The sequence below is a fragment of the Phycodurus eques genome, unplaced genomic scaffold (genome assembly GCF_024500275.1).
Source record: "Phycodurus eques isolate BA_2022a unplaced genomic scaffold, UOR_Pequ_1.1 contig_188, whole genome shotgun sequence".
NCBI lineage: Eukaryota > Metazoa > Chordata > Actinopteri > Syngnathiformes > Syngnathidae > Phycodurus > Phycodurus eques.
In genome coordinates this window covers 74,924-85,402 of record NW_026904185.1, presented here as the reverse complement: position 1 = coordinate 85,402, position 10,479 = coordinate 74,924, and the positions used below count along the sequence as shown (strand labels likewise).

Genomic DNA, 10,479 nt, shown 5'->3' with positions numbered 1-10,479 from the left:
CTAGAATTTATTCACCGCCTTACACCCCCCAGGCTAATGGTGTAGCCGAAAGAACCATTGGTTTAGCTAAAAATTGGCTAGGAAAAAATGCTAATGGAAAAGAATGGAGTGAAAGATTAGTAGAATTAGTTAAGGACTTGAATGGGAGGAGCAGGACTGGGAGGCCATCCCCCTCAGAGGAAGTGAATCAACGCCCCTTTGTCGCCCTCGACATTGGCAGAGTGAAGGAAGAGACAAGTCCCCAGAAAGAGAAATGCCCATTACAAGAGGGACAGCGAGTATGGGTCAAGTCACATTGTGCATCTGACGAGCAAGCAGTGAAGACCAAATATGAAAATCCTGACATCGTAGAAGAAGTATTGGACAGAAACACAGTGCGCCTCAAGGAGAGAGGGATCCAAGGGGTAGAGCAGCTTAAACCAATACCAGTCGATTCAGCTAGAAGCCGAAATAGAAGAAAAATATGAGTACTGAAATGGAAGAAGGAGTTCCGCCTTTTGTCAAGTTAGCCATGATGAAAGGTGTTGTGGTCACACGGAGGACTACGAGTGGAATAATGGCTGGAAGAGCATTGAAACTTTTAGATAATGCTAAAAAAGGATATCTATACGAAGGAATAGAGAGTTTGTGTTGGCGCCAGGTGAATCAAGACTGCGTGGCCTGCGGAAGAACCGAATCACGAGCGGACAGGAGACATGAGATGAATCGGAATTGGACCGCAGGATCCCCGACCTTGGAGGAATTGGGACCAGCAAAGGTACTTGACGCTTACATTTGTGAGAGATGTAGAGTAAGAGATTTGCCGAGGCTAAAATTATATGCTCAATGGGATTGGAACCCGCAAGAGAGTGAGGAACAGAAAAACTGTGAATGTTGGTGGAATGGAGCAATACTACTACATTGCGACCAGTGCTGGAGGAGAATCCAGACAGGAGCATTGATATTAGCTGGTAAAGCAGAGGGATGGCAAGTAACCAAAGCGGAGACACCAATAAGATGGTTACCTCCCATCTTAATGTCCCCAACAAAAAAGGGGATAAATAACAGGAAACTAGATATGGGACTATCGAATCTACTTAAAATGAATTGGCCAGAGTGGGCAGAAGACGAACGCCCGGCGAAAGTAGTAGAACACTCGGTACCAGTAGCAACTAAGGTACAATTGGATCCTAAGTACACCTCAAGGAGTGGAACATCCTGGGAAGTGATAATAGGTAATATTCTAGCTAATGAACATATCCCAATAATCTCCTTGCCCAACATTTCACACGACCGGGAAATGGGTGGAAACGGCTTGTATACCCATCTTACGCTGTTGGACGTAGCTACCAAAAAATTAGAGTATAAAGAAAAGGTGGCCACACTCCAGATGAGTCCCGCGACACCGCACCTGGAGGATCCAGGCCAAACAGCAGTGAAATTCTGGGTGGAAGTCAGAGTTAGGGTAGCCATGGTACCATATGAAGGAATATACTCCATAGGAATGGAATTGTCAGTAGGGACAAATGTCAGAGGAATGGAAAGAGATTTAAGAGGGAACCCTATGAGGGTGTTAAGTGAATTAAGCGGAAGGACAGAATTGCTAACGCTGGCAGAAGAGGCAACAGCGAAATTAAGAAATTGGCAGGAGCCAATAGAGGCTGCCTCAGACGATTCAGAAGACAGCGACGAGGAGATTAATAGTTTAAAAGAAAACCTTGGGAAAAAGAAGACAAGGTGCCCCCACCCTGGTTGTAAGGGGGAAGGGCATATACTGCCAGATAGGGCCAGACATCAGTCGCTAAGAGGATGCCCAAGGTATAATGAAAAATGGCCCAAGAAATACCACAGTCCAAGATGGAGGAAAATAGGGCAAGTAATGGAAGCAAGGAAGAGCGCTTCGAAAGAAGACGAGGATTGGACGCCAGAAATGACCAAAAAGAATAAACGACGGAAACCAACTGCAAGGAAATCCTCCCCAAAAAAGGAGGAGGCACAGGAGGCAGAAGAAGACAGCCTAAAACCAACGAGTGAGGTTAGTGAAGAAAAATCTAAGAGAAAGCTCTTTCATCTGTGGAAAAGGCCAAGCGACGAGTTAGATTCCTCGTCAAAGGAAAATTAAATAAAACTAAAAGAAGAAAATTAAGTGCGTGACTCGGGAGATCGTGTAATTAGATTGGAAAGGCAAAAGGTTATATAAAGAATGTAATTGGGGGAAAGTTGTTAACAAATTGCAGGAATTATACAATAAGGAAGAAATAATTGGGTTGAAGACAATTGAATTATAAAAGCTACCCCTTAAAAGGGGAGGGGCCTATGTAGAGGTGGATATGTATAATAGGATCGACGCTACTTGACTGGTGGCAAATCCCTAAGAGGCACAGTCCCACACAGCTAAAAGAAGAAAGGAAGTAATGGATCAACTGAATGCCCTAAGAGCTCGCACGACCGACTTAGAGGAGCAAGCGTCAAACCTAGCAGAGGCGTTAAGACTCACGCTAACCGCAATACAAATAGTACAAAAAGGACAAGAGGAGATATCAGCTCTCGTGCTACAACATCGAACCGCATTTATAGAACAGAAACCCTTTCTCACCACTTTGGAAGAATTTACAGAGAAAACAACTGAAAGGATGAGCACTCTAGCAGCCGAGACAACTGACCTGGCCCACAGGATGGACGAAGTAGAAAGACAACTGGATCATTGAAAGAGATATTCGCCCGATTTCACGTACCCAACAGACATTCAAATCATAAAAGATAGAGCCAGATACCCCAACCAAGGAAGCGGAAAAGGTAAAAAATAATGTTTTGCGGGAACAAATAATTATAAATGAAGTGGATTAATATCCTTATGTTGCCAGCCCTGTTCCAGCCATGTCTTCAGGTCATGTTAACCACCACTGCGGAGCAGACCTCTTATCAGGCCGAGTCGGGAGGAAGTGTGTTAATGGGCTGTAGATTCTTCCCCTTGTCTCAGCATCCCTACGAGGACTTGACGGTGTCTTGGCACTGGACCTCGCAGGCTCGGTCTCGAGAAGTGTACCAGATGGAAAAAGGACAGGAGTTGAACGCTTCCCAGCATTCGGACTTCCGAGGTCGCACCAGGCTGCTCATCGAACAGATTAAAGATGGCTGGACGAAGTTGCAGGTAACCAGACTTCGTATTAATGACACGGGGAACTACCAATGTAAAATAGGAACAACGAATGGAGCTGACTATAAGGATATTAAGTTATCAGTGACGGCACCGTTCAAAAGAGTGACCAAAAACATTGTTAAATCAGGAAAAGAGGGTGAGCTTGTGCTAACCTGTCAGTCTGAAGGATACCCTAAATCTAAGGTCACCTGGGAAGACAATCACCGGCAAGAACTCAACGCCAGCACCACCGTTGTGGTGACGGAAGACGGGCTCTTCAGAGTCACCACTCAGATACGGGTGGAATCATCGCAGAAAAATAACTACACGTGTACCTTTAACAGTAGCGGCTCTTCTAGGTCTTTTTTCATTCCAGAAGATACACCACAACAGAAAGGGAATCAACGCAAGGGGGCTGTAATTATTGCAGCAGTAGGCGCATTTATTAGACTTGCACTTATTGGCTTATTGATAGTGCTAATTCACCTACACAAAAAAGGCTTTGGAAAGAACATTGAGCCAGACGGAGCTTCAAGGACAAGACGAATATTCAAGTTACCAGAGTCAACCTCGAACTCGAGGGCGGAGCAAGTGTAAAAAGGAAGTGAGATTGGACCAATTTAAAAGGAAGGACTGATAGGAGAGAGCAACAGTCACACCCAAGAGCAAGCATGACCGAACCCAAAACTGAGGAAAAGATTGAATGCGACACACTGGCTAATCAAGGAGACAAGGAACCAGGAAGGATGGAAGAGGGAAACCTTTACACTCCTAACCCGCATTATGACACGCCTAACCCGCATTATGATACTCCTAAACCGCATTATGATACGCCTAACCCGCATTATGATACTCCTAAACCGCATTATGATACTCCCCAGCCAGGAACTGTGAAGGACCCCTTGTTACAACATCAAGAGGTAAGACAACCGGTTCATACTTATCGCAACTTGGGACAGGAGGTAGAACAAAAAGAAAATACATACGAGACACCGACCGTAAAAGAATCGGAAGAAACCAGCTATGAACAACCTGCCCGAGATGAAGAATGGGATACATTCAGGCAAGAGGAACTACCTCGGTATAGCACACCACGAACATTTTGGCTCAGATATAGGAGGAAGATGAAAAGTATTGGGATCTTGGCAGGCGGCTGTATCATCATGTATGTCCTACTGATGTTAATGACGAACCTTAACACTCGGTATGAACTCAAGCAAGACAACCTTTTGGATTTGACTACTATCCGACACGGAACAACAAAGATAATTAATCAAACGTGTTGGAAAGTTCGCCAAGTATCATCAGTGGAATACAGAAAACAGGATAATAGATCCGATTCAAGCGCGGGACAAGACATAATTGATAACTGTAACAGATCTCCCAGGAATGGTTCAGGACCCTTGGAGATACGGAGAGGAGGAACAGACCTAAGCGCATGGCTGAGGAACTGCACCGAATACCCAGCGTTGACCAAGAAGGTGTGTACCACGCATATAGTTCTACAGGCTCAATGGACTAATGAAATCTCAATTATCACGTTAACTGTGCTGTGCTTAGAACAGAGTGAGGAAAGGGAGGTTAGGAAAAATTGGCTCCAAATAGGTCACGCGGAACCAATGTGGTATACCAACGAACAGTGCGCAGGTCTGCCTGACGGCTCAGGAGGATACTGGATACCAAAGGCGGCCAACAAGGACATCGTTTCCATGGCGGCACCCCTGAATCATACTTGCACCACGGTGCGCCCAAGCTGGGAACCATGCTGGAGCTGTTTGACTTTCACCTGTGCAAACCAACCATCGATGGTAAACGACAGTCAAGTATCCTCAACCACTGAACCAAAAAAGGTGACACCGAAGCCGGGTAGATATAGTTTGGGAAGGAAAGTAATGGAAAAGCCTCCAAGGAAGCGACGCTCCACGGAAGATAGAGTTGAAGAATGTCAGCAGAAGTTGATGCAAGGAAAGCCCCCTCTACACCCCCGTCTATGGAATACTGGTAAGAAAACCGACAGTTCCTACCATTTCCATGTATTAACCTACAGGGGAATGTATCTACAGGAAGATAATTTTGCACCGGAATTTGTAAGCCTGATTATCGGGTCTGTGGGTAATCTACAATACCAAGGAATTGAAGTATACTACGAACCCTGGCTGAATAACTCCTTAACATGGATAAGACCAGTGCGTGCGTCCAGATGGATTGCTGATAGGAAGGAATCATCATATAAGTTAGTACCGCGGATGACGCGATGGTATTATCAACGACTCCCTACCCCAACGGATTTACTCTCAGTGCCCGACGGTGATTTCCACAAACTGGATCAGTGTGTAGCGCTGAGGGTAGTTGAGCAACTTCATGGAAAAGAATGGACAAAGGGCACCTCACCTAGATGTCCTTTGGAAGAAGAGATAGGAGCACTTTCTACCAAGTGGACTTATAATTGTACAAGCTTGAAAAAGAATGACACGGTCAAAGGGATTTTGCAAGCATGGAAAGAATACCACACGAGAGACGAGACTAAGACTTGGTGGGGTTTTAACCAGAAAGAGTTACAACAGTTCGTGATTCCGTGCTTAAACAAGACGCAAAATTATTGGGTTAAGTATCAGTATTTGGCAACAGTATACTCTAGGGAACAAGATCTGTGGCCTGATTATTCGAGACTAATGGGTGGAGGAGTTGATCTTTATGCTAACCCTAGACCCTGGGTAATGACTTGTAATAAACTAAAAAATAATTGTACTATACAATTAGCAAGACGACCGTGTGACGGTGTACCAAGATTTAAGGAACACTGTAGGGATAAATATCCAGATAAAGATTACGCCACTATAGAGGGTGCGGTATGGATTAAGAGTAGTCAGAATCAGTGGATACGACATGAGGCAAAAAACAGACAATATTGTACACGATGGCAGGAAGATTACGGTCTACTGAAAACAATTAACCAAGGCAACGCCCAAGGCTATATTCCATACAAACCTGACCCTGAAATACAGATTCTCGAGGGGCATGCGTTCCGAAAGAGCTTATGTGAAGGGAAGGAAATAACAGGTTTCGAATGGGTAGGCTTTAATAGAATTTATAACAACGGGACGTGTTACGAACCCTATGAACACTGGTTGTCATGTGGCCGTGGCGATAAACAACATGATTGTACATGGTATGAAAGAGTAGGAAAGGTTCTGGGGGAAAATATCAAAGAAGTCGGCATAGCCCTAGTCACAACTGCGGTAGAGATTGTGAGGGAAAGCTTAGATATAGGTTCTTGGCTAGTTGACCTAGCCAAGGACATAGGATGGTGGCTGCTATTGGGACTTGCAATAATTACGGTGGCTGCAATAACTGTAGCACTCCTCAAAAGAGGACAACAAGCAAAACCCATGCCTAGGCAGTACAGAAATAGGGAGACGCTTCCAAAAAGAAACGTCGTTGAAGAGGTCTACATGCAGCTGCGCAAGAAGGGGGCGGAGCCAAAGCGGAAGTGTCTGACGGCCAAGGATGAAGAAACCAAGGAGGGGGTGGAGCCTGTGTGTGTATAAAAGCTGGCACACGGCGCCGTCCTCCTCAGTTCCAACTTCGTGGTGGAAGAGTGAGCATCGAGCCATGGCGTGTTCTTCATCCAGCAATGACACTTATGATAGACCAGGCGCTTTGCAGAATGTGAGTAATGAACTGCAATATTGGATGATTTTAGTAACATGGATGATCTATTGCTGTACTGGACAATGGCATTTTAACCAAGTGACTCGAATCATCATTTGTGCCATAGCCATAGTTAAAGTTTTAGTTTTAAGATTTGTGTATTGTACCTATACCTTAGGACTCGGCATGTTCGTTGTATATATGCATGGCCGAATAATAATAGATTATAAAACACCCAAAGGCGTAATAGAGACATTTTTGTTAACAGGCTGGATAGTCTTGGACGTAACATCAATGAAAGCCTTTGAGATCATATACGGAGCGGTGGTGTTGGAGGGTATGCTGGCAATAGCCCTAGCCTTATATGTAATGAACCTAGTCATTAGCCTTCAGAAGAATAAAAGTAAGAAGATATGGATTTGGCGATTGGTTAAATTAATAATATGGGGAACCATTTGGGGCATTATTTCCATTCTTCTTTGGATGCGGTTAATTGATCAATTAGTTCTGATTACCTGGTTCTTCACATACTCAGCCTTCTTTACCCTCCCACCTCGAAACTCTGCTGCTCGGCCAGTGATATCCCCCTCACTGCGGCGCAGTTTGAGTATACGCTCGCTCAGTAGAGATCACACAATAACACGACCTCCGGGTCAGGTGATTTTTGTAAGGGACCAGGATGATGCCTAGGATCCCCTTCATGTGATGAACTGTGTTGACTATGTGTATGTTTACAGAAAGTAATTACCCCGCGGTGTGTCCTTTGTGGGAATGACTCCCTTCGATCCGCGTGGGTCGTGGGCAGTTCCTTCCTGGGACACTGCTGCTTCCCTTCACCGCTTAGTTCAAAGAGGGAAGTCTGGATTGTACCTGATGGAATCTACCTAAAAAAGGTGGCGCGAGAACAAGGCTTCCTCACTGATGACTGGCTGTGGCTGACCTTTGCTGAACTGGCGACTAAGGGTATTATGACACATTCTGTTTTAGGTGAACCTTTGGTACCCCTTGTGATTTTGACCGAGGACGGCCGTTATTTGGGCAGAGTCTATCCATTGCTTCGTATGGCTTGGCGCCTAGCTAGCGGGGGCTACCGTTTCACATATCATATGAAGGGTGGCTCCTGCATAGCAGTTAGCCCCGAGACACGACCACCACCGGACCAGGGCTTAGCCACCACCACTGCCGCCGACCATCGTTCGGACCGGGAGTCTAGGCCTGAGGCCCCCGAGCCCAGTGCCGCCCGACGAGCGCCAGCGGTCGGCAGCATTACACCAACTGCACGTCCACCGTCTCCGGGGGAGGTCATAAATGTGGATGAGGAGGAGGAGGAGGAAGAGGAGGAGGAAAGTGTATATGACAGCTGGACTCCTACCTCTCCTCCACCCACTACATCGGTGGTTTCTGAAGCGACATCTCCTTGTCCGACTACTCCCGGGACGCCTAGTGATGTGCTGGAGATGCTGATGGATGTGGTGGTGAACCCTGACTGTCTTGACCCAGAGCCAGCGGTGGCAAGTGGCGTTCAGGAGTGGACGGCTATTGTCAACGCGTTCAGGGCTACCATGCGTCAAGGACCCAGTTCATAGTGGGGCTGGGTCTCAGCTCAAGGAGGGGGTGTCGGGTGGGCGCCAGGCTACATACATAAGCAATGGTACAAAAAGGTTGTAATTGGCATATGTGGCTGGGTTAATGTGATTGAGCTTAGCCCCAGTTTCAATTCCTGGTCCAACCACCAGAGGTCGACAAACCAAATTAGATCGTAAGGAAAGAGTCGCCAGGTCAAGCATAAGTCTTCTTACTTATATCAATACTATTAAAACCCCCTTGTCATAAGTAAACAAACACATACTGAGGTCAACTGCTTATATAATCAATTGCTTGATTTTATATCCTTGAGATAATTTTAATGATTCTCTGTGAAGTTATAATTTAGATGTTCTTTTGGAAATCAGTGATAAAAAGTACATCAAGCCTAATAAGGCTGTTATATAATATTTTGATTTTTGTATTTCTAATGTACAATGCTTTGGAACAGCTTTTATGCAAAGATTATGACCTGTGCAAGGTTGTCTCTCTCAGGCAACGGAGCACACGAATGCTCTACGAAGTAAGCATGGACCTGTTGAAATGCATGAGAGAATTGTATTCACATGAATGTATAAATATGAACTGATAAACATGTATTGCAGAATGCTTAAGAGATTAATGAGAAGTGATGAAGTGTATTGATTGTGTTCAAGACATATGAAATATGCTTGTCATTGAATGGATGTATTATGTGAGTAGTCAATAGTATTTACTGTGAACCTATTTTGGGTGAGCAAAAAGGGGAAATGGGTACTTTCCACTAGGATCATGTCAGGACACTGAATGAGCAAAAGGGGGAAATGGGTACTTTCCACTAGGATCATGTCAGGACACTGGATGAGTAATGGAGAGATAGGTGCTTTCCACTTAGGTCAAGTCAGGACACTGAATGAGTAAGGGAAAAATAGGTACTTTCCACTCAAGTCAAAAAAAGTTAGGACGCTGAAGGCGGGAACAGAGGTTATAAAAATCCCTCACACGGACAAACGGGGCTCCTTACTCTCTCGAGATAGGGAGACACACGTTCTTTTTTCCCCTCGCAATGCTCAGGGACAAGCTGGCAGGAGGACTTCACTTTTAAATCTCCTTCTCATTTAATTGGGTAAGACAAAACAGTGTACTATAATAAGGTAACTAATAGAACCTCTATTGACATTGCGCGGAATAAGGGAAAAAGGGCTAGTCAGCTGTTCAGGCGTTCTGATGTCCAAATTATCTTATTATTAATTGGCGTTACGGCTCCGTAGGACTTGATCACTCCTTAAAAGCTCACTCAAAAAGGTAAATACTTATTTTGTGATTTATGACTTTTGAACAACTTCTATTTCTTTCCATTTTTATTATTCTTATTATTGTTCATTATATATCGCTAACCCATACTGTCATATTATCAATCCAACCTTGTGTAATCACTGAAATAAATACCTTGCTTTAATTCTATTCTATCCTTGTCATTCTTATAAATGAGAATTAATCTCGACCTTAACCCTCAACCTCTTATATAGTGATTGAACTTCGACAAGACCCCTACCACCGGGTCCTATGACCATTCCTAAAACAGAGTAACTCATCCAAGATCGCCTTCGGCTCGATACCAACACCAAACCGTACGGTCCTGACAAGGACTGTTAAATTTACTAGGTCTTTAACAAATGCCAACGATTTATAAGGGATGGAGCTGCCGTAAAAACGGAGTACTCATTTTGATTATCCTTTCACTCGGTGCGGTTACTCATCAAGGGGTGATTAGTGAGGGCAGACCGGATTGGCTCCGTAAAACTAAAGGCAGTGAGCGCACCTAGGCGAATTCATCTCGACACCGGCTTAACAGCTCCTCGTCCCCTCGCGCTCACGGCGTTGGTGCCGGCCGGGGGAGGAAATAAGGGGGGAGCTCGACCCCTTAAACGGAGAGCCGGTCAGGACATTTCTCCCGATTAGTCCTGCGGGTAAGCGAAATCTGATAGGGGACAGGGCCCTGTATCATCGAGCTAGAAACCAGCTGACTAAAGAAATTCACATTGCAAAGAAGAACTATGCAGCAAAGTTGGAAAAACAGTTTCGCGCTAACGACTCTAAATCAGTCTGGCATGCATTCCAATACCTGACTAATTACAAGCAACGAT

General features: G+C 44.9%; 2 protein-coding genes across 2 annotated transcripts; both read left to right on the top strand.

Moving 5' to 3' along the window:
* Positions 1–2,805: 2,805 nt before the first annotated feature.
* On the top strand, positions 2,806–9,791 carry LOC133398482 (programmed cell death 1 ligand 1-like). The gene has a single exon (XM_061669991.1). It carries the CDS (start codon positions 2,813–2,815, stop codon positions 3,713–3,715), a length of 903 nt encoding a protein of 300 aa, XP_061525975.1. The 5' UTR covers positions 2,806–2,812; the 3' UTR covers positions 3,716–9,791.
* LOC133398481 (uncharacterized) lies at positions 6,626–9,791 on the top strand. Its single transcript, XM_061669990.1, has 2 exons — positions 6,626–6,787; positions 7,507–9,791. The coding sequence occupies exons 1-2, from the start codon at positions 6,626–6,628 to the stop codon at positions 8,353–8,355; spliced, it is 1,011 nt and encodes a 336-aa protein (XP_061525974.1). The 3' UTR covers positions 8,356–9,791.
* Positions 9,792–10,479: the final 688 nt, after the last annotated feature.